This window comes from Anas platyrhynchos, chromosome 17 (genome assembly GCF_047663525.1).
Source record: "Anas platyrhynchos isolate ZD024472 breed Pekin duck chromosome 17, IASCAAS_PekinDuck_T2T, whole genome shotgun sequence".
NCBI lineage: Eukaryota > Metazoa > Chordata > Aves > Anseriformes > Anatidae > Anas > Anas platyrhynchos.
The window spans coordinates 1485594-1513533 of NC_092603.1; the positions used below are offsets into that span (position 1 = coordinate 1485594).

Consider the following 27940-nt stretch of genomic DNA (forward strand, 5'->3'; position numbering starts at 1 on the left):
AAGAAGAGCCAAAAAGGGCAGCCAAGGCAGCGCCCATATTGCGTGAAAGAAACAAAATGAAAGCGAAACCCAGTGGGGGATGAGCTGTTGGCTCGGGTACCCCTGTCCCATGTCTGCTCCCCTACCCCACAGCAGCAAGTCTGCCAGTCCCAGGGGGGAGAGCCCCCAGCAGCCCCACAGGATCCTACCTGAGCCCAGCCGGAGGAGGAGCAGAGTGAGGAGGGAAGTCAGGAGTCCCCTGGCATGGCCGGTGAGGCTGGGGTGGCTACAGCCCCAGGGGAGCCTCATCTGTGCTGCAGCAGGAGCAGGAGCTGTGGGCAGAGGTCAGAACAGAAGAAAGAGGGGACCGAGGGGCTTCAGGCACCGCAGGCGGATGGGGAAGGAGTCCCCTTGGTCCCAGGCATGAGAAGCCACAGACAGCAGTGTCTTCACCAGGGTGCAGAGCCTGCGCTTATCACGGGCTGGGGGACATAGCAGGAGGGCCACAGGGGTTCTTCTCCAAGGGATGCCCACCGATAGATTGATGTCCCTCACTGCACCCAGTAGAGCTGCAGGAAACACAAGTCTGCACTGAACTTTCCGCAACCTTTGCCCAGTTCCTGGAAGCAATAACCCTCTGGAATAAGCTGTGACCCTTAGGGGGCGGGAGCAAGAGGCACCAGGGTGGAACGGGATCAAAGGCTGCGGGGAAATGCTGCAGCTGGGTGCTGAGACAGGGAACAAGGGAAAGCATGTCTATTTTGCAGGGTTTAGCTAACCCAGGGATTATGTTGTATATAAACCTCAAGGACAGGACTGAGCTAGGGAGTACGAGGACAGGATGACCCTAAAAGATTGAGACAGGGAACAAGGCAAAGGATGTTGATTCTGTAGTTCTCAGCTAACACAGTTGTGTGTTAACCACAAGGAGAGGGTGACCCCAAGGATAAGGGAGTCAAAGACTGCATGCATAGATAATGAAGCCAGCAAGAACTGGCTTGACTGCTGACGTCTGTAAAAGAAAGGAAAGATCAGAAGTTTAGCAGTGAGGAAGACTTCTGTCCTACATCAAAAGACCAGCAGAGTACACTGGACAACCGCCTGAGGACTCTAGTGTGCATGCAGATAGGGGTGGAAACCTATGTTAATGATTTACGGAGACCTGATGAATATGTAAGAGACTTGCAGGAAATGAAATGAATATGCATATATCCCATCAATATAAACACTCTGGCAGTAACCATTGGTGTGCATGCTAGGAGGAGCGATCCCCCTTGCACTCAGCACTGTAATAAACATACCTGCTTTATAACTCTTTAGGAGTTGAGAAGTTTGTTTTCTGCACCTCAGTGCTAAGTGCCGTGCTACCACCCTTTGCCCAGTGTGGTGCAGGCAAACAACCAGCCCCACTCCCAGCTCTGCCCATTGCAGAGGAGGAAGAAATGGGCAGACCATTTGCCCTCTGGCAAGAGAAGCCCTGTTGCAGCAGGGCTTGGGCAGGGAAATGGCTTCCAAGGACCAGAGGGACAGCTTCTGCATGCAGCCAGGATGATGACATGGATGACCTGTTCTTGAAGGAACTAAGGCATGCCTCCGGATCCGCTGCCCTTGTCATTAGGGGAAAAGATTCAAATGGCCAAAGCTCAATTAGAGTTGAAGCTGGACAAAACTGTGGGGGACAACAAAAAGGACTTAAAAAAATAACAGCGAAAATAGGACCGGAGAAGCCATTGGTCCATTACTTGATGGGGATGGTCTCCTCACAAACAGGAACATTGACAATACAGAGATGTTTAATGCTTTCTTTGCCTTTGTCTTCAACACTGACGATGGGCTCTAGGACCCCAGGTGCTGAGCTGGAGGACCGTGAGAGCAGGAATGATAAACTCTCAGCAAATGCTGAATTAGTGTGGGATTTGCTCCTAGAGGTGGATACCATAGGGCCTGATGGGATTCATTCCAAAGTACTAAGAGAACTGGCTGATGTCATTATGAAATAAATTGTTTTTGAAATATCCTTGGGAATCTGGAGAGGTCCCAGTGACTGGAAGCTGCCAAACGTTGCCCCAGTTACCAAGAAGGGCAGCAAAGGAGGCCCTGGGAATTACAGGGCTGTCATTCTCACAGCAGTTGATGGTAAAGTTAGGGAGATTGCTCTGGGAGTGGGTGAAAAACGCCTGAGGGACAATGCAGTCACAGCACACGTGGTGAGGAGAAAGTGGTGAGGAGAAAGTCCTATTTACCAAACTCAATTTCTTTTTATGACAAGGTCAGCCTCCTAGTTGGCCAAGAAGACCCATCCGAGGTGATTTTTTGGATTTCAGTCAAGATTAAAACATTGTTTCCGACCATACCCAGCCGGACCTAATGTACAGCACAGACCCAGACAAATGCACGATACGCTGGGTCAACAATTGTCTGACAGGTGAGGCTCTGAGTGTTCTGCTAAACAGGGTGATATTAGGCTGGTGGCCAGTCACGAGTGGGGCTCTGCAGGGCTCCATTTTGGGGCCAGGTCTCGTCTGTGGCAGCCCAAAGGGCCAAGTGTGCCCTGGGGTGCCTCAGGCATGGCACTGCTGGCCAGCCGAGGGAAGGGATCGTCCCGCTTTGCTCGGCCTGCTGCGACCTCGCCTCAAGCACTGCGTGCAGCTGTGAGCACCGCAGCAGACGAAGGGCTTGAAACTGTGCAAGAACCTCCAAGGGAGGGCTACGAGGACGGCGAAGGCTCTGCAGGGCAAGGCGTGTGAGGAGCAGCTGAAGACGCTTGGTTTCTTGAGCCCAGAGCAGAGGAGACACAGGGGAGGCCTCATGGCAGCCCTCAACTTCCTAATGAGGGCAGTGGAGGGGCAAGCTCCAGTCTCTGCTCTCTGGGGCCAGTGACAGGGCCTGAGGGAACGGCATGGAGCTGCCAACTGGATGCAGCTGCCCTCGCAAGGGAGGCTGATGAGGCATAGGCAGAGCCAGTAGCGCCCCTTCCCCAGCCGTTCGACAGCAGCCCCTGGGGAGCGCAGTGAACAGGACGGGCAAAGAGTGTGTACCACGTCAGAAGGGCATGGTGCGGCAGGTCGTGCAGGCAGGGTGAGCAGGTGGGGCGCTCTTACTGCTCTTTTACAGCAGTCTTTCCCATCAGTACTTGTAACCTGCTTGCAAAATGCCTGGCCATGGTATCAATCAGGCAGAAAACCATGGTTTCTGCATCTCTTGTGGCCTCTCCAGCCGCAGTCACTGATGTAGCTACTCAAACGGAGGGCTTGGGGAAACACACTGCCGTCCAGGTCTTGGAGAGGCAGGTGACCTGTTCTCTAAAAACACCAGTGAAAGGACCAGCGGGAATGGCGTTAAGCAGTGGAAGTTTAGGCTGGACATCAGGAAGAGGTTCTTCATGAAGGGGGTGGTTGCATACTGGAACAGGCTCCTCAGGGATCAGTCACTGCACCAATCCTGCCTGAATTTAAAAAGCGATTGGACTGTGCACTTAGTCACAGGGTCTAAACTTTTGGGTAGACCTGTGGGGTGCCACGAGTTGGACGTGATGATCCTTATGGGTCCCTTCCAACTCGGGATATTCAATTATTCTATGATGTTATGAAATTGGCTGGAAAGCGGTAAAGATGAAATGTATCTAGGGGTTTTGCTCAATGCCCACCTGAGGATCTAGGGGTTTTGCTCAACGCCCACCTGAACATGAGCCAGGAGTGTGCCCAAGTGGCCAAGAAGGCCAACGACATCCTGGCCTGTATCAGACATAGCATGGCCAGTAGGACCAGAGAGGTCATTGTCCCCCTCTACATTGCCCTGGAGAGGCTGAACCTGGAGAACTGTGTTCAATTTTGGAGCCCTCACTAAAAGAAGAGCATCAAGGCCCTGCAGTGTGTCCAGAGAAGTGCTACAAAACTGGTGAAGGGCCTGGAACACAATTCCAACAAGGGGCGCCTGAGGGAACTGGGGTCTTTTAGTCCGGAGACAGCTCAGAGGAGACCTTATGGCTCTCTACAACTACCTGAAAGGAAGCTGTGGGAGCTGGGGGCAGATAACTAGCAATAGAACAAGAGGGAATGGCCTCAAGTTGTGCCGGGGGAGTTTAGGCTGGAAATGTGGAGAAATTTGTTCTCAGAAAGAGTGGTTTGGCATTGGAACGGGTTGCCAAGGGAAGTGGTTGAGTCACCATCAGTGGAGGTCTTTAAAAGACGTTTAGATGTAGAGCTTAGTGATATGGTTTAGTGGAGGACTTTTTAGTGTTAGGTCAGAGGTTGGACTCGATGATCTAGAGGTCTCTTCCAACCTAGAAATTCTGTGATTCTGTGATTCCTCCTAGCTTTGACTAACAGGACTAACACAAAGGGGACAGTCTGCTGCAAGACACCTTCTCAGGCAGCAAGGCCTCAGGACAGAAAGCACCCAAGAAATGCCACTGCCAGACTCCATCTTCCTCTGCAAAAATTTATTTGACACAGTCCTGCTGTGCCTTGATGTGCTCCAAAAGAGGGAACAAAGAGTCCCCTCAGGCTGCTCAGGCTCAGCACCAGGCACAGAGCAAGGATCAACCCCAACCTAGGAGGCAAAGGTGGCCTGCAATGGCCCGCAGCACACGGTGACCACATCCCTTGCCCTGGGGTCTGCAAGCAGTGCAAGCAGAGGGGAGAGGAGCGTGGAGAGCTGCTGCAGCCCCTGTGCTGCCCACTGGGGCTCAGAGGCAGGGTGAGACCCGTGGGTGCCAGCAGGGCTTGTGCCCAAGCACCGGAGCCCTGTGCAGGGCAAAGCCCAAAGCACCACAGCTCACCGAGCTCCACTTTGTTTGAGGTTCCCACAGACCCAGTCCTTTCCTGTGCTTTTCCCTGTCCTTCATGGAATGGATTCCACAGCATCCTGCCTCTCCCAAGCCCTCCCACAGCATCCAACTCAGAAAGCATCCCAGCCCCGCAGCATCCTGATCCCATAGCATCCAACCACGAGAACAGCTTCGCTGACCCCCATTGCAGCCATGCTCCGGCTCAAATCCAGCTTCCACTGGACTTTTCTGCCCTGCCACTTCAAGTTTCCTGTTCTTTTGGGGGTATGCAGCTTCCTTCAATAATGATTTAAAATATTCACACGCTGGGTTTTTACATGTTCAGAACTTGATTTATTCATTTACAAGGAGTGTTACTAATTCTTTTACATCTAAATTCCTGCTATATACTTCATTCTTTCACACTCAAAGTCAAATTTAATCACTGGAGCTAGAAACAGGGTTCCCAAAAATGAAGTAAAAGGGCTGCCTGAAGTCAGTACCCCCCACCAGCTGCCACAGGTCTCAGCGTGCAGGGAGAAACACAGGGCAGCCCCTTGCCCCACTGCCCCTCATTCCTGCAGTGCTCCTGCAGGATGAAGGAGAGGTGATGCAGGAGTGGCTGGAGAATCACAGGAGCTCCCCAGGTCTGAGGACACGGTCTACAGGGTGTTATCCCTCAGGCACAGCTGGGCATTCGTCCCCAGCCAGAACCAGGGGCGCATGCTCTCCCCTTTGAGGAAGACATCTGTGAAAATGAAGATCTCGACCCCATTGTCAGCATTGATAAAGGACACCTGCCCCTGGGTAAAGTCCAGACAGACCCAGATCCTTGTAGGGACAGGGGACAGGGACAAGGGGGTGTGAGGAGATGTGAGAGACATGAGCTGCCCCTCCTTGTACTGCACAGCCCAGATCCCTTCTTCAGGGCTCATGTTGATCTCCCCCTTCCTCTTCACCGATGCCCTGGCCACCCCCACAGCCAAACTTGAATACTTTCCCTTCTCCCCCTCTACCTCCACCTCCCAGCAGTGCCTCCCCTCTCTGAACTCGTCACGGCCCAGAACGCAGCAACTAGTGTCAAATCTCTCCGGGGCTTTGGGCACCTGCTGCCATTTACTTTCCCATCTCACACTGCTCTTGTCCTGAGACAGGACAAGCATGGGATGAGCCGTGCGTGGATCCAGGGTCACCTTCACTGCAGGGACAGAAGGAGCCAGGCCATCAGGGGCAGAGCTCAGCCCTGGGCAGGCTTTCCCCAGCTCGGGGCCAGGAGCTGCCCCACGGGGCAGGAGATGGGGCACCTCTTGGCTCCTGAACATGCCCCAGCAAGGGCAGGAGAAGCACTGCAGAGGGCAACCCAGTGCACACCTACCTGTATTATGAGACAGCAGAAAATTTCTCCGTGCTGGAAGGAGAGGGGAGAGCTGGTCACAGCCCATGGCTGGTGCCCAGTGGTTGTGGGTTTTGTGAGGGGCCAGCCCTGGGCTGCTCTGTCCCAGCTGCCCACCCTCCCCTGCACATTGCCTTGACATTGCCCTTGGGCTCAAGCTCAAGAACACTCACCCTGCCCTGCAGCTTGTTCCTCTGGAAAAAGAAGCAAAAGCAATGTCTGATGAGAGGGGAGAGCTTCTCGCCCCAAGCCTGAACCCCAAACTGCTTTGTTATGGTGCAGGATACTCACTGAGCTTTGCATCTTTTTTATCTGTCAAACAAAAGGGAAAGGAAAGCATGACAGAAAAGGACATCTTGCCTTCTCAAAATGCCCACTGGTAGAACCCAAAGGCCTTCATTTGGGGGAGGGATGGGCACTCACCCATCTCTGCAGTTAGATCCTCTGCAAAAGAAAAGCAAAAATACTTGGTGAGAGAGTACAGATTCTCATTACATGACAAGAACTCATTTTCTTTGGGCTTGGGGCCAGAGACTCACTCAGTCTTGCAGATTGGCGCTCTAGAAATGAGAAGAAAATCATGGTGAGAGGGAACAGCCTCCCATCCCATTGCGATGACCCCAAATACTTTCAGATGCAGATGGAGACTTACCAGCCTTTTGACGGTATTCATCTGGAAAAGAAAGAGAAAAGCAACGCATGATCAGAGGGGAAAGCTTCTCCTGCCATAGCTCCTATTGGAAGACATGAAGTTCTTTCCATGTGGGAGGGACACTCACCCAGCTCTGCTTTCTGTTCCGCTGCAAAAGGAAAGCAAAGGCAATGCATGATCAGAGGGGACAACTTCTTATCCCATGGCTGCTTCCACGGGAAGACCCCAAGTTCCTTCATTTTGGGGAGGGACACTCACCCAGCCTTTTATCTTTTCGTGCTGGAAAAGAAAGGTAAAAGCAATGCATGATCAGAGGGGACAACTTCTCATCATATGCCTGCTCCCATGGCTATGCCCACAAATTTATTCTTCTAGGAAGTGGCCAAATATAACTTTGCTCCCAAAGGAGGGACCAGACTAATAGTGAGTGAAGTTCATCTGTGAGCATGGCTTGTGCAAGCAGAACAACCAGCACAGAAACTTGTGCAGCTTTCTGTACGATGCCACCAAAAGACAAGTGGAAGTGAATGGGGAGCAGGTGGAGGACGTCCCTGTCCCGGAAGCGTCAATGCAGAGCCGGGCAGCCCCACAGCTCACTCCCTGTCCCCACCTTGATGCCTGTTCCCTTCATCCATCCCGGCCTTGTCCCGTGCCTAGGGCAGCCCCAGCCGCAGCACTCCCCACTCCCCCGTCAGGCTGAGAGGCCAGCCCTGGGCTGCTCTGTCCCAGTTGCCCACCCTCCCCTGCACATCGCTTTCGTGTTGCCAAGGGCACTCACCCAGCTCTGCTTCTTTTTCCTCTGAAGAAAAATAAAAAAAAGGGGGAGAGAAAAGAAATGCCTGATGAGAGGGGAGAGCTTCTCATTCTATTGCTGGACCCCATACTCTTTGTTGTGGTGCAGGATACTCACCGAGTTCTTTATCCTTCATCACTGTCAGACAAAAGCAGAAAGAATGCATGATAGAAAGGGACAATTTCCCATCCCACACTGCCCACCAATAGGGCCCAAATTCCTTCATTTTGGGGAGGGACACTCACCCAGCTTTTTATCTTTTTGGGCTGGAAAAGAAAGGTAAAAGCAATGCATGATCAGAGGGGACAGCTTCTCGTCATATGCCTGCTCCCATGTCTACGCCCCCAAATTTATTCTTCTAGGAAGTAGCCAAATATAACTTTGCTCCCAAAGGAGGGCCCAGACTAATGGTGAGTGAAGCTCAGCTGTGAGCATGGTTTGTGCAAGCAGAACAACCAGCACACAATCTTGTGCAGCTTTCTGTACGATGCCACCAAACGAGAGGTGGAAGTGAATGGGGATGGGTGGAGGACGTCCCTGTCCCGGAAGTGTCAGTGCCGAGTGGGGCAGCTCTGCAGCTTGCTCCCCGTACCCATCTTGATCCCCGTTCCTTTCAGCCATCCAGGCCATATTCTGTCCCCAGGGCAGCCTCGCACTCCCCACTCCCCCATCAGGGTGAGGGGCCCGTCCAGGGCTTCTCTGTCCCAGCTGCCCACCCTCCCGTGCACATCACCTTCTTGTTTCTGAGGACACTCACCCAGCTCTGCTGCTTGTTCCTCTGAAGAAAAGCAAAAAAGTCGGGGAGAGAAAAGAAATGCCTGATGAGAGGGGAGAGCTTTACATTATATCACTGGACCCCATACTGTTTGTTGTGGTGGAGGATACTCACTGAGTTCTTTATCCTTCCTCACTGTCAAACAAAAGCAGAAAGAATGCATGATAGAAAGGGACAACTTCCCATCCCACACTGCTCACCAATAGGGCCCAAGTTCCTTCATTTTGGGGAGGGACACTCACACAGCTCTTCAGCTTGTTCCTCTGCATAAGAAAATCAAAAACACTTGGTGAGAGAGTACAGATTCTCATTACATGATGAGAACCCGTTTTCTTTGGGTTCAGGGACAGAGACTCACGCAGTTTTCCAGACTGGCGCTCTAGAAATGAGAAGAAAATCATGGTGAGAGGAAACAGCTTCCAATCGCATTGCGACACCTCAAATCCCTTCATAGTTTGATGGAGACTTACCAGCCTTCGCACGGGAGTCATCTGGAAAAGAAAGAGAAAATCCTTGGAGTGCACTGTCCCAGCTGCCCACCCTCCTCTAAATATCGCCTTGGCCTTGCCCTGGGGCCCAAGCACATGGACACTCACCCAACTCTGCTTCTCGTTCCGCTGGAAAAGTAAAGCAAAAGCAAAGCAGGATAAGAAGGGAGAACTTCTCATCTGATTGCTGCTTATGGGAAAACATTGGGTTTCCGAATGCAGACTTACCTAACCGTCCAGCTTTTTTAATGGAAAAGGAAAGAAAAGTCAATGTGTGACCAGAAGGCAGTGCTTCACATTCCATGGCTACTCCCATAGCTACACCCTTAATTATTCTTCTGAGGTGAGTGTGCACAGAGCACCTACCTCCGAGTTCGGGAAGGACCATACTAAGAGGGAGCAAGACCCAGCTTTGAGCAATGCTTGTGCACATGGAGCATTAAGGACAGACACTTGTGCAGCTCTCTGCACCGTGCCACCAAAACACAAGGGGAAGTGAATGGGGATGGATGGAGGATGTCCCTGTCCAGAACTGTCAGTGCAGAGCGGGGCAGCCCCGCATCTTGCTCCCCATCCCCACCTTGATCCCTGTTCCTTTCAGCCATCCTGGCTGTGTCCTGTGCCCAGGGCAGCCCCAGCACTCCCCACTCCCACCCCAGGCTCCAGCTGCTCCTCCAGCACCCCCGAGCCACCAGCACACAAGCCCCCAGAGCCCACCCAGACCAGGCCCTCCCGCACAGACACCACTTCCCCAGGGGCAGGGGGCAGGGACTGCAAGGACTCACCCAGCTCTCGTCTCAGTGCCACTGAAAAGCAAAGGCGGAGGAACAGGTGGTGAGCAGAGCAGCTTGGTTGCTGGGTGGGAACATGTGCAGGGGGGCTGCGCCTTGCCACCAGCCCCACGCTGCAGCCATGCTCCCTGGCCTCCCACCCAAGATGATCCTAAGGCCTTTGGGATCCCCAGGAGAACATTCCCTTCCTCCTCCTACGCACCTCCCTGGGCCAGGGCTCAGCCCTGCTCCAGACTCAGGGGGGTCCCTGCAGAACACCTCTCTTTGCTCCATCCCTGCGCTGCCAGCTTACCTTGCTTTAGAAGGAGATAAACAAGGACGCCAATGACCACCACTAAAAGCACGAGGCCCACAGCCATTGGCACCATCCAGGTCTGGGCATTGTGGAAGAAGGGAGCTGAGAAAAGGCACCAGGAAAAGGGCTGTATTTACATGCCTGGGATTAGAAAAGCAAGACCAAGATTTCTCCTGGCTCAGGACAAGTGCAGGGGCCAGGAATACCTCACCCTGGCTGTGCCATTTGTACCTGCGATGTGTAGGGAAAATTTCCACTCCTGCTGGAGGCGGCTGCTCCTGACCACGCAGGACAAGGGCCACTCCAGGCTCTCGTTCATGATGACGGTGCTTTTGATTTCAAAGAGCCCCTCCTGGTCCTGGGAATGTGTCTGGGAGACCGAGGGCAGGTGCTGCCCACGAGCATCCTTCCACAGCAGCTGCGGCAGCGGGTACCAGCCGTCCGATCGACACAGCACCCGGACGCCTCCGGCCTCGTAGCCCCCGAGGTAGAGGTGGGGGTCAGCGCCTGTGGCTGGGGGAAGAGCATGTGGCTGGGGCTTGACTTGTGGAGGGATTGAATTCCAAGGCAAAGACCCCATCTGCTCCCATGCAGACACAGGACAGATCCAGCCACGGCCCCCATGGCTCTCAGACAAGTCCCACCATGCATGCACTCTTCCATGCATTCACAGACTATGGAGGAGAAGCCCCATAAGACTCAAGTCCTTGAACGGCCTCTTTGATGGTCATGAGCATGGGACAGTGATCTGGGTGAAACACACAAACCCAGGAACACCTGTACCATCTGCTTGAAGCATCAATCGAGCCACTAACCTGACACCACCAGATTCACCGTTGCTTCATCATAAGCATCACCATCTTTCACGATGCAGACATACTGGCCATCATCAGAAGGTCTCAGCCCCATGATTCGTAAGTCCAGGCTTCCAGCAGAGAGGCCATCTCTGACCAGCTCTGTCCTCCCGGCATATGCCCCCATCTGCTCCCCATACAGGTCCTCTCCATTGTGGTAGCGGTGCACTGTCTCAGAGATACGGTCCCGGATCCACCTGACCTCCAAGCTGCGAGCATCCCGTTGACGGGACAAGTGGCAGGGCAGCACGACATCCTGCCCCACAGTGGCAGTGAGAGGCTGGTCTGGTCCCACCACTCTGAGCTGGGCTGGGTCATGAAGAAGGGTACAGAGAGGTGGTGAGATTTTGCCATCATAAATTCAGGGGCAGTGAGTGACAAAGGGCGAGCTGTGTGAGTTCATGCGTGCTGTGTCCGCCTTGTCCTGTTGGATACTGGGGCAACAGGAGAGGGAGAGGGAGGGCATGCAGGAGAAGGAGGTGTGCTGGGAGTGGGAGCCCTCTCTGCAGCATTCAGGCAGGTGAAGAAGAGCCAGAAAGGGCAGCCGAGGCACTGCCCGTATTGCATGGAATAACCAAAGGGAAAGCGAAACCGAGTGGGGGACCGAGCTGTGGGCTCAGGTTCCCCCTGTCCCACGGCTGCTCCCCTGCCCCACATCATCAAGTCTGTCAGGCCCAGGGGAGAGAGCCCCCAGCAGCCCCACAGGATCCTACCTGAGCCCAGCCGGAGGAGGAGCAGAGTGACGAGGGAAGTCAGGAGGCCCCTGGCATGGCCGGTGAGGCTGGGGTGTCTGTAGACACAGGAGAGCCCCATCTGTGCTGCAGCGGGAGCAGGAGCCGGCATCAGAAGCTGGAGCAGAAGAGAGAGGGGACCGAGGGGCTGCAGGCACCACAGGCAGATGGGGAAGGAGTCCCCCTGGGCCCAGGCACAAATAGGCACAGCCAGCAGCACCTTAGGAAGGGCGCAGAGCCTGTGCTTTTATCACGGGCTGGGGGACACAGCAGGCAGCCCCCAGGGGTTCTTCTCCAAGGGAGTCCCACCGACAGAGAGGTCCCTCACGGCACCAGTCGAGCCGTGGAAAGCACAAGGCTACGCCCAACTTCCCTAACCTTTGCCCAGTTCCTGCCTACAATAACCCTCTGGGAGCACCTTCGTCCCTGGGGCAATGGGAGCAAGTGTCCCGGGAGCTCTAGAGGCCTGGCACCACCATCCCATCACAGCTGGGTGCCCTGCCCAATGCCTTCAGCAAGCACAAGTGGCTTGTCCCCAGCAGGAGCCTCACCAGAACACAAGGGAATGCCACTGACTGAGCTCACTGTCTGGGTTATGGGGACTGCAGTCTTTCCCTGATGCTTCGACTGCACCGCTCCTTCTCAATTCACTCTATTTCTGCTCCTCATGGGGTCCCTCCCGTGGGATGCCGTGCTTTCCAAACTGATCCTGCGTGGTCCTTACTCTGGCATCCCAGTTGTCTGCCCTCCCTGCATGCCTTTTTATGCAGAGGGATGAAGAGTTCTTGTGCTCTAAGGAAAACATCCTTAGAGTCTGCAGCTCTCCTCAGCTCCTTTGTTCCATAGGATGGTGTTCCAGGGGATCTCATCCTCTAGGTCTTTAAATAGCTTGAATTTGCTCTTTGGAAGTTCAGGGTCCTGCCTTTGCTCTTTGCCAGGCCCATATTCCTTGAGATCACAAACTCCTCCCCTGTGGTTGATCTTTCTGTGGACTTTGCTAGTTCTCTCAGAGTCTCCTCTCTCCTGCCTTAGAACCTTGTATCTATTGTGCAGAGGAACTTAGGGGCAGGGGGAAGACTCCTTCTCTGTCTCCAGTCAGAGACGAGGGTCCACCCTCCTTTGTCCTGTGAGTCTTCAAATATACTTATTTTGGGCTGCACGCTTGTCTCCCTACCCCTTGCCTGGGCTTAAGGCAGGGCTGTTGCTCAGCCCGTATCCACATATAATATCATTTATCAATCTCCTACTCAGTTTCCCACATGCTATGCTGCCTGGTGAGCTCCTGTCCCAACTGAGCCACCTGTTTGAAGAGCTCACCCAGCTGAGGGCACACTTGCACCCATGACACCCACTTCTGCCTTCAGGCCCTAAGGGGACCTCCAGAGACTGGAGCTCCCTGGAAGTGAGGATTTGGGCTGCTCTTCCCATCCTCAGGAGGTCTGTTTGTGGGGAGGTATCTACCTAGGGAGGTTGCCGACCACCCATTTGGGTTTCGGCTGCAGACCGGCAGACGTGGCGAGTGGACACCATTTCTTCAGCAGAAGGTCCTTCCCAGAACAGAGATATGACCAACGCTGCTCGACCTTCTTGCTCGCCCTGCCTGCAAGCACTGCCATGCAAACTGCCATGCCATGCCCTGACCAACACGCCATGCTCCATTCACCGCACGCCCGGACTCTCGCTGTCCCCAGGGTTCTGCCTTTGTACGACAGAGGAGGGGCATTTGGATCCTCCCATGCCTCATCAGCTGGCCTCACAAGGGCTGCTGAGTCTTAGCAGCTTCCTTGGCTGCCTTGAATAGCCTCGATGAAGGAAAATCCCTGCATGCCTCGATCCCCCACTCTGCTGCAGGACGCATCTGCCCTGGAGCCGATTGCCTCGTCTTCTTTTGTAATAATTTAAAATATTCCCACACTTGGAATTTCCCTGTTCAGAAGTTGACTTATTTAATTACACGGAGTATTGCTAATTCTTTTACATCGAAATCCATGCTAAATAATTCATGATTTCATGCACAAAGACAAATTCATAAATGGAGTTAGGAATGGAGAACTGTAGCCCACAAATGGGGTTTGCAAACATGAAGCAAAGGCGTGCCTGAAGTCTGAGTGCCCCCACCAGCTGACGCAGGTCTCAGCATGCAGTGAGGTGTATGGGGCAGCCTCTGGACCCAATGCCCCTCATTCTTGCCCTGCTCCTGCAGGACCAAGGAGACGTGAGCCAAGAGTGCAGAAATTTCTTCTCAGAAAGAATGGTTAGGCATTGGAACGGGTTGTCCTGGGAGTTGGTGGAGTCACTGTCCCTGGGGGCGTTTAAGGAAAGGCTGGGCGTGGTGCTTAGGGACATGGTTTAGTGGGTAATAGTGGTGGCAGAGAGGTGGTTGGCCCAGATGTGAGAAACAAAGATGTGATTTTGCAGCAGAAGGTGTGTTTTTGCAGTGAAAATGACACTATCCTTGCATACTTGGAAGGGATTTTTAAGTCATGACAGTGGCGTAGCAGTGATGACCTTAGAGGTCTTTTCCAACTGTACTGGGTCTGGCTGTGATGTTAACTTTCCCTGCAGCAGCCCATACAGTGCTGTGCTCTGCACTTGGAGCTAGAACAGCAGTGGTACCACACCAGGGTTGTGTCTGCTGCTGAGCAGTGCTGGCACAGCATCGGGGCTCTCTGTAACCCTCCTAGGGGGTGGGCAAAAAAGTGAGAGAAGAAACATCACCAGAGCACGCTGACGTAAACCAACCAAAGGGATATTCCATACCATGGTCAATCATCGCTCATTTGTGGGAAGTAGAGAGTAATTTCTTTCCTCTGCTATTCCAAATAGCCTTTATTGGATTTGTTTCTTTGTTTGTTTGTTTTTCCCTTTCCCCCTCCCTTTTCCCCTTTCCTTTTTTCCTTTTTTTTTTTTCCTTTTTTTCTTTCTTTTTTTTTTTTCCCCCTTTAGTTAAATTGCTTAGTTAACAATAACATTTCCTGAATATTTTTTTTTTTCCTTTAGTTAAATTATCCTTATCTCAACCCGTGAGTTGTTCTTTACTTTACTTCTTCCCCTCCTCATGTAGGGAGGGGGAGTGAGACAGCAGTTGTGGTGTTCAGCTGCCGAGCACAGTAAAACCACCACACCAACTTCAATGATTCTTTGATCTAGGGCTGAAGTCTGAGGCCACCTGCTGCCTCTGCTTGGAGGACTTCCAGGAGCTGGTGATGCCTCCTGTGGGCACAGCCTCTGCAGAGGCTGTGTGATGGAGGCTGGAAACTCTTTGGGTGCCCCCAGGGCAGGGAGGGCAATGAACCCAGGTGGGACAAGGCGGTCCCAGGCACCAGCTGGGGAAGTGGGGCAGCTGGAGCTTTGGTTCCTCCTGGCTCTGACTCCCAGGACCAACACCAAGGAGACGGTCTGCTGCAAGACGCCTTCGCAGGCAGCAAAGCCTCGGGACAGAAAGCACGCAGCAAATGCCACTGCCAGACTCCATCTTCGTGTGCAAAACTTTATTTCACAGAATCATAGAATTGTAGAATATCCCGTGTTGGAAGGGACCTATAAGGATCATCAAGTCCAACTCCTGGCACAGCACAGGTCTGCCCAGAGGTTTAGACCATGGGACTAAGTGCACAGTCCAATCGCTTTTTAAATTCAGACAGGCTTGGTGCAGTGAGTACTTCCCTGGGGAGCCTGTTCCAGTGTGCAACCACCCTCTTGGTGAAGAACCTCTTCCTGATGCCCAGCGTAAACTTCCCCTGCCTCAGCTTAATGCCATTCCCGTGGGTCCTATCACTGTTGTCTACAGAGAGTAGGTCACCTGCCTCTCCACTCCCCCTTGCAAGGAAGTTGTAGACCATGATGAGGTCCCCCCTCAGCCTCCTCTTCTTCAGGCTGAACAGGCCCAGTGCCCTCAGCCATCTTCGTCGCCCTCTTCTGGACACTCTCCAACAGTTTAAAGTCCTCTTTGTACTGTGGTGCCCAGAACTGCACACAGTACTCGAGTTGAGGACGCACCAGTGCAGAGCAGAGCGGGACAATCACTTCCCTCAACCGACGAGCAATGCCGTGCTTGATGCACCCCAGGGTACGCTTGCCACAGTTCTGTTGCTTCTGTGCTTTTTTGTGCTCCAGAGGGGGGAACAAAAAGCCCCCACAGGCTGCTCATGCTCAGCACCAGGCACAGAGCAAGGATCAACCCCAAACTAGGAGGCAAAGGTGGCCTGCACTGGCCAGCAGCACAGTGACCACATCCCTTGCCCTGGGGTCTGCAAGCAGTGCAAGCAGAGGGGAGAAAAGCGTGGAGAGCTGCTGCTGCCCCTGTGCTGCCCACTGTGGCTCAGAGGCAGGGTGAGACCCGTGGGTGCCAGCAGGGCTTGTGCCCCAGTCCAGGAGTCCTGGGTAGGGCAGAGCCCAGGGGCTGCAAAGGGTCTGGCCCTTTCTGGCAGCATCCCAGCTCTCCTCCAGCAGCAGGGAGGAACACAGGGCAGCCCCTGGCCCCACTGCCCCTCATTCCTGTGCTGCTCCTGCAGAACCAAGGAGAGGTGATGCAGGAGTGGCTGGAGAATCACAGGAGCTCCCCTGGGCTGTGGACGTGGTGTGGGGGGTGCTTTCCCTCAGGCACAGCTGAAATCCCTCTGTCCACACCAGAAACCAGGGGCGGATGGGCTTTGTATCGAAGTTGGCTGCTGGGAACTTAAAGATCTCAACGCCGTTGTCAGCGTTGATAAAAGACACCTGCTGCTGGGTACAGTCCAGACAGACCCAGATTCTCATGGGGATAGAGGACAGGGACAAGGGCGTGCGAGGTAACGTCAGAGATTTGAGTTGTCCTTGTTGATACCGCACAGCCCAGATCCCTTCTTCAGGAGTCATTTTGTAAAAGCCAGTTCTGGTCACAGAAGCCCAAGCCACCCCCACACCCCACCAAGAATACGTATCCATCTTCCCCTCCACCTCCACCAACCAGCAGTGCCTCCCCTCTTCAAACTCCTCACGTCCCAACACGCAGCACCAACTGTCAAATCTGTCCAGGCTGTAAGGTAACTGCTGCTGTTCACTTTGAAATCTTACTCTCCTGTGGTCCTCTGACAGGACGAGCTGGGGATGAGCCGTGTCCGGATCCAGGGTCACCTTCACTGCAGGGAAAGAAGGAGCCAGGCCATCAGGGGCAGAGCTCAGCCCTGGGCAGGCTTTCCCCAGCTCGGGGCCAGGAGCTGCCCCACGGGGCAGGAGATGGGGCACCTCTTGGCTCCTGAACATGCCCCACCAGGGGCAGGAGAAGCACCACAGAGGGCAACCCAGTGCACATTTACCTGTATTGTGAGGCAGCAGAAACTTTCTCCATGCTGGAAGGAGAGGGGAGAGCTGGTCAGAGCCCATGGCCAGTGCCCAGTGGGTGTGGGCAGGGTGAGGGGCCAGCCCTGGGCTGCTCTGTCCCAGCTCCCCTGCACATCACCTTGGTGTTGCCCTAGGGCCCAAGCTCAGGGACACTCACCCAGCTCTGCAGCTTTTTTCTCTGAAAAGGAAAGTGAGTATAATGCATGATCAGGGGGGAGAGTTGCTCAGCCCATGGCATCTTTCAAGGGAAGACCCCACTTTCCCTTAGATCAGGAGGGAAACTCACCAAGCATTGCATGTTCTTTCGCTGCAAAAGAAAGAAAAAAGGAAAACATGATCAGAGATCATAGTTTCTGATCCCGTAGCTCTCACTAAGACATTATATATATAATTATATATATGTTTGTTTGTTTGTTTGTTTGTTTAGAGAGTGAGACTTACCCAGGTCTACAGCTTGTTTCTCTGGAAAACAAAAGAAAAAGGAATTAATGGTCAGAGGAAGAAATTTGTTATCTCTTGCAAAAACCCAAATTCCTGCTCTCCCTGGAGTGAGAAAACACAGAAAAGACGAAAAGTGAATGGGGATCGCTAGAATGGGGACAGAGCACCTTGCTCCCAGATTCAGAAGGACCAGACTAACAGGGAGCAAGGACCCAGCTTGGAGCAAGCCTCGTGCACGTGGACCAGTAAGGACAGACACTTGTGTAGCTCTCTGCACCACGCCACCAAAACACAAGGGGAAGTAAATGGAGATGGGTGGAGGACGTCCCTGTCTTGGAAACATCAGTGCAGAGCAGGGCAGCCCTGCAGCTCGCTCCCCATCCCCACCTTGATCCCCGTTCCTTTCAGCCATCCCGGCTGTGTCCCGTTCCCAGGGCAGCCCCAGCCCCAGCACTCCCCACTCCCACCCCAGGCTCCAGCTGCTCCTCCAGCACCCCCGAGCCACCAGCACACAAGCCCCCAGAGCCCACCCAGGCCAGGCCCTCCCGCACGGACACCACTTCCCCAGGGGCTGGGGGCAGGGACTGCAAGGACTCACCCAACTCTAGTCTCAGTGTCGCTGAAAAGCAAAGGCGGAGGAAGAGGTGATGAGCAGAGCAGCTTGGTTGCTGGGTGGGAACATGTGCAGGGGGGCTGCGCCTTGCCACCAGCCCCACGCTGCAGCCATGCTCCCTGGCATCCCACCCAAGGCCCCTTGCTCCAGACCCACACGGGTCCCTGCAGAACACCTCCCTCTGCTCCATCCCTGTGCTGCCAGCTTACCTTGCTTTCGAAAGAGATAAACACCGAGGCCAATGGACACAGCCAAAAGCACGAGGACCAGAGCCAGAGCCACCATCCAGGGCTGGGCGTTGTGGAAGAAGGGAGCTGAGAAAAGGCACCAGGAAAAGGGCTGTGTTTCCATGCCCGTGGATGAAAAAGCAAGACCCAGACTTCTGCCAGGTCAGGAGAAGTGTGGGGGCCAGGAACACCTCACCCTGGCTGTGCCATTTGTACCTGAGATGTGCAGGGATGATTCCCGTTCCTGCTGCAGGCGGCTGCTCCTGACCACACAGGACAAGGGCCCCTCCATGCTCCCGGTCACAATGACGGCGCCTTCGATTTCAAAGAGCCCCTCCTGGTCCTGGGAATGTGTCTGGGAGACCGAGGGCAGGTGCTGCCCTCGAGCATCCCTCCACAGCAGCTGCGGCAGCGGGTACCAGCCGGCCGATCGACACAGCACCCGGACACCTCCGGCCTCGTAGCCCCCCAGGGAGAGGTGGGGGTCAGCACCTGTGGCTGGGGGAAGAGCGCGTGGCTGGGGCTTGACTTGGAGAGGGATTCAGTTCCAAGGCAAAGACCCCATCTGCTCCCATGCCAGCCACAGCCCAGACCAACCATGGCCCCAGGGATTCTCAGACCTGGCAATCCACGCACCTACCCTCATCCCAGACAACCCTAGCTGGTGCCAGAACCAGAGAACAGGGATGCACATGTACAATGCCAGTGGCCACAAATTACCCAGGAAACCCAGGTGCTGAGCTTCATCACCTCCAGGCAGCTTCTCTGCACCAAGCTGTGCTGGTTCAAGAAGCCCCGAGACTTCCAGACAATGTCTCACATCTCCCCCAGCACAAAAAGCAAAACCCAAAAGAGGTCCAGCTGCTCAGAGGTCTCTTCCCTGCTCCAGGCACTGTGTTTGGTAGCATCATAGGCACAGATGAAGGGGCTGCTCAGCAGCCTGTGCCCAGTGCCCTTAAACCATCGTGGGAATGGTCTGCATAGACACCAGTGAAAACTAACAACTATATCCTACCTATGGATCTCTCTTCCCAAATACTACCTCCATTTCCATGACCATATTCCATGGTGTTTAATAGCTGAGACAGGAAAAAGAAACTTAAATTCTCCCCTGGAATTCCCGGTGTATTACCCCAGCCACAAACCTGACACCTCCAGCTCCACCGTTGCTTCATCATAAGCATCAGCATTTTTCACAGTGCAGAAGTACTGGCCATCATCAGAGGTTCTCAGCCCCGTGATTCGCAAGTCCAGGCTTCCAGCAGAGAGACCATCTCTGAGCAACTCTGTCCTCCTGGCATATGCCCCCATCTGCTCCCTGTATAGGTCCTCTCCATTGCGGTAGTGGTGCACTGTCTCAGACAAATCATTCCGGATCCACCTGACCTCCAAGCTGCGAGCATCGCGTTGAGGGGACAAGTGGCAGGGCAGCACGACATCCTTCCCCACGGTGGCAGTGACAGGCTGGCCTGGTCCCTCCACTCTGAGCTGGGCTGGACAATGGAGAAGGGCACAGAGAGGCGGTGAGATTTTGCCATTGTAAATTTAGGGTCAGTGAGTGACAAAGGGCGAGCTGTGTGTGAGTTGGTGCATGCTGTGTCCGCCTTGTCCTGTTGGATATTGGTGTCACAGGAGAGGGAGAGGGAGGATGAGCAGGAGAAGGAGGGGTGCTGGGAGTGGGAACCCTCTCTGCAGCATTCAGGCAGGTGAAGAAGAGCCAGAAAGTGCAGCCGAGGCGGCGCCCGGATTGCATGGAAGAACCAAAGGGAAAGCGAAACCGAGAGGGGGCAGAGCTGTGGGCTCAGGTCCCCCCTGTCCCACGGCCGCTCCCCTGCCCCACGTCATCAAGTCTGTCAGGACCAGAGGGGAGAACCCCCAGCAGCCCTGCAGGATCCTACCTGAGCCCAGCCGGAGGAGGAGCAGAGTGACGAGGGAAGTCAGGAGTCCCCTGGCATGGCCGGTGAGGCTGGGGTGTCTGTAGACACAGGAGAGCCCCATCTGTGCTGCAGCAGGAGCAGGAGCCGGCATCAGAAGCTGGAGCAGAAGAGAGAGGGGACCAAGGGGCTGCAGGAACCACAGGCAGATGGGGAAGGAGTCCCCCTGGGCCCAGGCACAAGGAGCCACAGCCAGCAGCGCCTTGGGCAGGGCGCAGAGCCTGCGCTTATCATGGTCTGGGGGACACAGCAGGCAGCCCCCAGGGGTTCTTCTCCAAGGGAGTCCCACTGACAGAGAGGTCCCTCACTGCACCCAGCAGAGCTGCAGAAAGCACAAGGCTACGCCCAACTTCCCTAACCTTTGCCCAGTTCCTGCCTGCAATAACCCTCTGGGAGCACCTTCGTCCCTGGGGCAATGGGAGCAAGTTTCCTGGGAGCTCTAGAGGCCTGGCACCACCATCCCATCACAGCTGGGTGCCCTGCCCAATGCCTTCAGCAAGCACAAGGGGCTTGTCCCCAGCAGGAGCCTCACCAGAACACCAGGGAATGCCACTGACTGAGCTCACTGTCTGGGTTATGGGGACTGTGGTCTTTCCCTGATGCTTCGACTCCGCCACTCCTCAATTCACTCTGCTCCTGCTCCTCAGGGGGTCCCTCCCGTGGGATGCCGTGCTTCCCAAACTGATCCTGCGTGGTCCTTACTCCGGCATCCCAGTTATCTGCCCTCCCTGCACGCCTTTTTATGCAGAGGGATGGAGAGTTCTTGCGCTCTAAGGAAAACATCCTCAGAGTCTCCATCTCTCCTCAGCTCCTTTGTCCCATAGGATGGTGTTCCAGGGGATCTCATCCTCTAGGTCTTTCAATAGCTTGGGTTTGCTCTTTGGAAGTTCAGGGTCCTGCCTTTGCTCTTTGCCAGGCCCATATTCCTGGTGATCACAAACTCAACCATGGCATGGTCACTGCAGCCCAGATTGCCTCCAGTCTTGTCCTCTTTAATGAGCTTGTCCACATAGGTGAGCGCCAGGTCAAGTAACTCTTCAGGTCAAGTAACGCTTCAGGTCAAGTAACGCTCCAGGTCAAGTAACGCTTCTCGTTACTTGACGCTCCTCAACGCGCTCTAGGAATCTCCTGGATTGCTTAAAGCCTACTGTGTAGTTTTCCCAGCAGACATCCAGGTGGTTCAAGTCCCCCATCAGGATAAGAGCGTGTGAGAATGATGCTTCTTGTAGTTGAAGCAAGAAGGCCTCATCCATAGGCTCTCCTTGAACAGGCAGCCTGTACTAGACTCCGGAAGAACCGCGTTTCTGTAATAGCAATCAGGTCATATTTGTCTAGAATCACAGAATCACAGAATTGTCTAGGTTGGAAGAGACCTCAAGATCATCGAGTCCAACCTCTGACCTAACACTAACAGTCCCCACTAAACGATATCCCTAAGCTCTACATCTAAACGTCTTTTAAAGACTTCCAGGGATGGTGACTCCACCACCTCCCTGGGCAGCCTGTTCCAGTGCCTAACAACCCTTTCGGTAAAGAAGTTCTTCCTAACATCCAACCTAAACCTCCCCTGGCTCAACTTCAGCCCATTCCCCCTCGTCCTGTCACCAGGCACATGGGAGAACAGGCCAACCCCCACCTCACTACAGCCTCCTTTGAGGTATCTGTAGAGAGCGATAAGGTCGCCCCTGAGCCACCTTTTCTCCAGGCTGAACAAGCCCAGCTCCCTCAGCCACTCCTCGTAGGACTTGTTCTCCAGGCCCCTCACCAGCTTCGTCGCCCTTCTCTGGACCCACTCAAGTACCTCTATGTCCTTCTTGTAGCGAGGGGCCCAAAACTGAACACAGTACTCGAGGTGCGGCCTCACCAGAGCCGAGTACAGGGGGACGATCACCTCCCTAGCCCCGCTGGTCACACTGTTTCTTATGCAAGCCAGGGTGCTGTTGGCCTTCTTGGCCACCTGAGCACACTGCTGGCTCATATTCAGCCGACTGTCCACCATCACTCTCAGGTCCTTCGCTGCCTGACAGCTCTCCAACCACTCATCTCCCAGCCTGTAGCTCTGCTTGGGGTTACTGCACCCCAGGTGCAGGACCCGGCACTTGGCCTTGTTAAACTTCATACAGTTGACCTCAGCCCATCGGTGCAGCCTATCCAGATCCTCCTGCAGAGCCTTCCTACCCTCGAGCAGATTTCTTTTTCAAGTCTAATTTCACCTTGGTTTCCAATTCCTCTTGCTTGTTTCCTGTGCTGCGTACATTGGTGTAGAGGCATTTCAGGTGGGCTGTTGGTCGTATTGCATTTCTAGAACCCTTCCTGTTGTATTGGGACAGGTCACGAGAGTTTCCCTGCCGTTACTTAGAGTGATGGTGTTCTCAGACATGCTTTCTTGCTCGCCCTGCCTGCAAGCACTTCTGTGCAAACTGCCATGCCATGCCCTGACCAACACGCCATGCTCTGTTCACCACGCTCCTGGACTCTCGCTCTCCCTAGGCTTCTGCCATTATATGACAGAAAGGAGGCTTCTGGATCCTCCCATGCCTCATCAGCTGGCCTCACAAGGGCTGCTGAGTCCTAGCAGCTCCCTTGGATTCCTCGAATACCCTCGATGAAGGAAAACCCCTGCATGCCTCGATCCCCCACTCTGCTGCAGGACGCATCTGCCCTGGAGCCGATTGTCTCGTCTTCTTTTGTAATGATTTAAAATATTCCCACACTTGGAATTTCCCTGTTCAGAAGTTGACTTATTTAATTACACGGAGTATTGCTAATTCTTTTACATCGAAATCCATGCTAAATAATTCATGCTTTCATGCACAAAGACAAATTCATAAATGGAGTTAGGAATGGAGAACTGGAGCCCACAAATGGGGTTTGCAAACTTGAAGCAAAGGCATGCCTGAAGTCTGAGTGCCCCCCACAAGCTGGTGCAGGTCTCAGCATGCAGGGAGGGGTGCAGGGTAGCCACTGGCCCCACTGCCCCTCATTCTTGCCCTGCTCCTGCAGGACCAAGGAGACGTGAGCCAAGAGTGCAGAAATTTCTTCTCAGAAAGAATGGTTAGGCATTGGAACGGGTTGTCCTGGGAGTTGGTGCAGTCACTGTCCCTGGGGGCGTTTAAGGAAAGGCTGGACGTGGTGCTTAGGGACATGGTTTAGTGGGTAATAGTGGTGGCAGAGAGGTGGTTGGCCCAGATGTGAGAAACAAAGATGTGATTTTGCAGCAGAAGGTGTGTTTTTGCAGTGGAAAATGACTCTATCCTTGCATACTTGGAAGGGATTTTTAAGTCATGACAGTGGCGTAGCAGTGATGACCTTAGAGGTCTTTTCCAACTGTACTGGGTCTGTCTGGGATGTTAACTTTCCCTGCAGCAGCCCATACAGTGCTGTGCTCTGCACTTGGAGCTAGAACAGCAGTGGTATCACACCAGAGTTGTGTCTGCTGCTGAGCAGTGCTGGCACAGCATCGGGACTCTCTCTAACCCTCCTAGGGGGTGGGCAAAAAAGTGAGAGAAGAAACATCACCAGAGCACGCTGACCTAAACCAACCAAAGGGATATTCCATACCGTGTGATGTCACACTCAGCAATAAAAGGTGGAAAAAGGAAGAAGAGAGGAGGGGTGGGCTCGCATTGTGAAAACGTCGGTCCTCCTCCCGAACACCGGCTACGTGTGTTGAGGCCCTCTTTCAAGGATGTGGTCAATCATTGCTCATTTGTGGGAAGTAGAGAGTAATTTCTTTCCTCTGCACTTCCACATAGCCTTTATTTGATTTGTTTGTTTGTTTGTTTGTTTTTCCCATTCCCCCTCCCTTTTCCCCTTTCCTTTTTTCCTTTTTTTTTTTTTCCCTTTATTTGAATTGCTTAGTTAACAATAACATTTCCTTAATATTTTTTTTTTCCTTTAGTTAAGTTATCCTTACTTCAACCCGTGAGCTGTTCTTTACTTTACTTCTTCCCCACCTCATGTAGGGAGGGGGAGTGATTTTGCACAGGATCTTCCTGTGCAAAACTTTATTTCACAGAATCATAGAATTGTAGAATATCCCGAGTTGGAAGGGACCTATAAGGATCATCAAGTGCAACTCCTGGCACAGCACAGGTCTGCCCAAAAGTTTAGACCATGGGACTAAGTGCACAGTCCAATCGCTTTTTAAATTCAGGCAGGCTTGGTGCAGTGAGTACTTCCCTGGGGAGCGCGTTCCAGTGTGCAACCACCCTCTTGGTGAAGAACCTCTTCCTGATGTCCAGCGTAAACTTCCCCTGCCTCAGCTTAATGCCATTCCCGTGGGTCCTATCACTGGTGTTTACAGAGCATAGGTCACCTGCCTCTCCACTCCCCCTTGCAAGGAAGTTGTAGACCATGATGAGGTCCCCCCTCAGCCTCCTCTTCTTCGGGCTGAACAGGCCCAGTGCCCTCAGCCATCTTCGTTGCCCTCCTCTGGGCACTCTCCAACAGTTTAAAGTCCTCTTTGTACTGTGGTGCCCAGAACTGCACACAGTACTCGAGCTGAGGCCCCACCAGCGCAGAGCAGAGCGGGACAATCACTTCCCTCAACCAACGAGCAATGCCGTGCTCGATGCACCCCAGGGTACGCTTGCCACAGTTCTGTTGCTGCTGTGCCTTTTTGTGCTCCAGAGGGGGGAACATAAAGCCCCCACAGGCTGCTCATGCTCAGCACCAGGCACAGAGCAAAGATCAACCCCAACCTAGGAGGCAAAAGTGGCCTGCAATGGCCAGCAGCACACGGTGACCACATCCCTTGCCCTGGGGTCTGCAAGCATTGCAAGCAGAGGGGAGAGGAGTGAGAAGAGCTGCTGCTGCCCCTGTGCTGCCCACTGTGGCTCAGAGGCAGGGTGAGACCTGTGGGTGCCAGCAGGGCTTGTGCCCCAGCACAGGAGCCCTGTGCAGGGCAGAGCCCAAAGCACCACAGCTTCCCAAGCTCCACTTCCTTCAAGATTCCCACAGACCCAGTCCTTTCCAGTGCTTCTCCCCATGCTTCATGGGATGGATTCCACAGCATCCTGCCTTCCCCAAGCCCTCCCACAGCATCCAACTCAGAAAGCATCCCAGCCCTGCAGCATCCTGGTCCCAGAGCATCCGACCACGAGAACAGCTTTGCTGCCCTCCACTGTAGCCAGGCACCGGCTCAAATCCAGCTTCCACTGGACTTTTCTGCCCTGCCACTTCAAGTTTCCTGTTCTTTTGGGGGTATGCAGCTTCCTTCAATAATGATTTAAAATATTCACACGCTGGGATTTTCCATGTTCAGAAGTTGATTTATTCATTTACAAGGAGTATTACTAATTCTTTTACATCTAAATTCATCACTGGAGTTAGAAACATGTTTCCCAAAAACACAGAAAAAGGGCTGCCTGAAGTCATTACCCCCCACCATCTGCCACAGGTCTCAGCGTGCAGGCAGAAACACAGGGCAGCCCCTGGCCCCACTGCCCCTCATTCCTGCAGTGCTCCTGCAGGATGAAGGAGAGGTGATGCAGGAGTGTCTGGAGAAGGGCAGGAGCTCCGCAGGGCTGGGGACAGGGTCTACAGGGTGCTGTCCCTCAGGCACAGCTGGGCATTCGTCCCCAGCCAGAACCAGGGGCGCATGCTCTCCCCTTTCCGGAAGACATCTGTGAAAGTGAAGATCTCGACCCAATTGTCATGGTTTATAAAAGACACCTGCCCCTCAGTACAGTCAAGACAGACCCAGATCCTCGTGGGGACAGGGGACAGGGACAAGGGGGTGGGAGGAGATGTGAGAGACTTGAGATTGTCATAACAGTACTCCACGGCCCAGATCCCTTCTTTAGGGCTCATGTTGATCCACCCCTTCCTCTTCACAGATGCCCTGGCCACCCCCACAGCCCACCCTGAATGCTTTAGCCCCTCTCCCTCCACCTCCACCAACCAGCAGTGCCTCCCCTCTCTGAACTCCTCACGTCCTAGAACGCAACAACAAGTGTCAAATCTCTCTGGTGTGTCAGGCACCTGCTGCTGTTCAGTTTCCCGTTTCACACTGCAGTTGTCCTGAGACAGGACAAGCAGGGAATGAGCCGTGTGTGGATCCAGGGTCACCTTCACTGCAGGGACAGAAGGAGCCAGGCCATCAGGGGCAGAGCTCAGCCCTGGGCAGGCTTTTCCCAGCTCAGGGCCAGGAGCTGCCCCACGGGGCAGGAGATGGGGCACCTCTTGGCTCCTGAACATGCCCCACCAGAGGGAGGAGGAGCACCTCAGAGGACAACCCAGTGCACACCTACCTCTATTTTGAGGCAGTAGAAACCTTCTCCATGCTGGAAGGAGAGGGGAGAGCTGGTCACAGCCCATGGCCGGTGCCCAGTGGGTGTGGGTTTTGTGAGGGGTCAGCCCTGGGATGCTCTGTCCCAATTGCCCACCCTCCCCTGCACATTGCCTTGACATTGCCCTTGGGCTCAAGCTCAGGAACACTCACCCTGCCCTGCAGCTTGTTCCCCTGGAAAAAGAAAGCAAAAGCAATGTCTGATGAGAGGGGAGAGCTTCTCACCCCATGCCTGAACCCCAAACTGCTTTGTTATGCTGCAGGATACTCACTGAGCTTTGCATCTTTTTTCTCTGTCAAACAAAAGCAAAAAGAAAGCACGATGGACAAGGACATCTTGCCTTCTCAAAATGTCCACTGGTAGAACCCAAAGGCCTTCATTTGGGAGAGGGATGGGCACTCACCCAGCTCTGTGGCTAGTTCCTCTGCAAAAGAAAAGCAAAAACACTTGGTGAGATAGTACAGATTCTCATTACATGACAAGAACTCATTTTCTTTGGGTTTGGGGCCAGACACTCACGCTGTCTTGCAGATTGGTGCTCTAAAAATGAGAAGAAAATCATGGTGAGAGGGAACAGCTTCCCATCCCATTGTGATGACCCCGAATTCTTACAGATACTGATGGAGACTTACCCAGCCTTAGATTCTTTTTCTCTGCAAAAGAAAGAGAAAAACAATGCATGGTCAGAGGGGAAAGCTTCTCCTCCCATAGCTCCCATTGGAAGACATGAAGTTCTTTCCGTTGGGGAGGGACACTCACCCAGCTCTGCAGCCAGTTCCACTGCAAAAGGAAAGCAAAGGCAATGCATGATCAGAGGGGACAACTTCTCATCCCATGGCTGCTTCCACGGGAAGACCACAAATTCCTTCATTTTGTGGAGGGACACTCACCCAGCCTTTTATCTTTTTGTACTGGAACAGAAAGGTAAAAGGAATGCATGATCAGAGGGGACAGCTTCTCGTCATATGCCTGCTCCCATGGCTACGCCCCTAAATTTATTCTTCTAGGAAGTGGCCAAATATAACTTTGCTCCCAAAGGAGGGACCAGACTAATAGTGAATGAAGTTCATCTGTGAGCATGGTTTGTGCAAGCAGAACAACCAGCACAGAAACTTGTGCAGCTTTCAGTACGATGCCACCGAAAGACAACTGGAACTGAATGGGGATGGGTGGAGGACGTTCCTGTCCTGGAAGCGTCAATGCCAAGTGGGGCAACCCCGCAGTTCGCTTCCCGTCCACACCTTGATCCCCGTTCCCTTCAGCCATCCCGGCCGTGTCCCATGCCCGGGGAAGCCCCGCACTCCCCACTCCCGTGTCAGGGTGAGGAGCCCGCCTAGGGCTGCTCTGTCCCAGTTGCCTACCCTCCCCTGAACATCGCCTTCATGTTGCCGAGGACACTCACCCAGCTCTGCTGCTTGTTCCTCTGAAGAAAAGAAAAAAAGAGGGGGAGAGAAAAGAAATGCCTGATGAGAGGGAAGAGCTTCTAATTCCATCGCTGGACCCCATACTGTTTGTTGTGGTGCAGGATACTCACCGAGTTCTGTATCCTTCCTCACTGTCAAACAAAAGCAAAAAGAATGCATGATGGAAA

General features: G+C 53.8%; 2 protein-coding genes across 2 annotated transcripts in view; both read right to left on the reverse strand.

Moving 5' to 3' along the window:
- The window catches only part of LOC113845401 (butyrophilin subfamily 1 member A1-like), a 64147-nt gene that overhangs the window by 25363 nt on the left and 10844 nt on the right, over nt 1-27940 (reverse strand). The window contains exon 6 of the mRNA XM_072024904.1: nt 26753-26773. Within this exon, the coding sequence (XP_071881005.1) occupies nt 26753-26773 (21 nt within the window). The remainder of the gene's footprint in view (nt 1-26752; nt 26774-27940) is intronic.
- LOC113845393 (butyrophilin subfamily 1 member A1-like) lies at nt 15816-20376 on the reverse strand. Its single transcript, XM_072024700.1, has 9 exons — nt 20021-20376; nt 19268-19615; nt 18339-18620; nt 18105-18209; nt 17283-17303; nt 17128-17148; nt 16999-17019; nt 16817-16849; nt 15816-16639 (listed from the first exon to the last, which is right to left on the reverse strand). The coding sequence occupies exons 1-9, from the start codon at nt 20148-20150 to the stop codon at nt 16011-16013; spliced, it is 1590 nt and encodes a 529-aa protein (XP_071880801.1). The 5' UTR covers nt 20151-20376; the 3' UTR covers nt 15816-16010.

Bases quoted from the DNA above. Each gene is read 5' to 3' on its own strand.
- LOC113845393 (XM_072024700.1), bottom strand. From the start codon at position 20,150: ATGCCGGCTCCTGCTCCTGCTGCAGCACAGATGGGGCTCTCCTGTGTC. The intron at 19,616-20,020 runs GTAGGATCCTGC...TCCATTGTCCAG, and splicing joins CCTCCTCCGGCTGGGCTCAG to CCCAGCTCAGAGTGGAGGGA. The intron at 18,210-18,338 runs GTACAAATGGCA...GCCTTTTCTCAG, and splicing joins ATCATCCCTGCACATCTCAG to CTCCCTTCTTCCACAACGCC.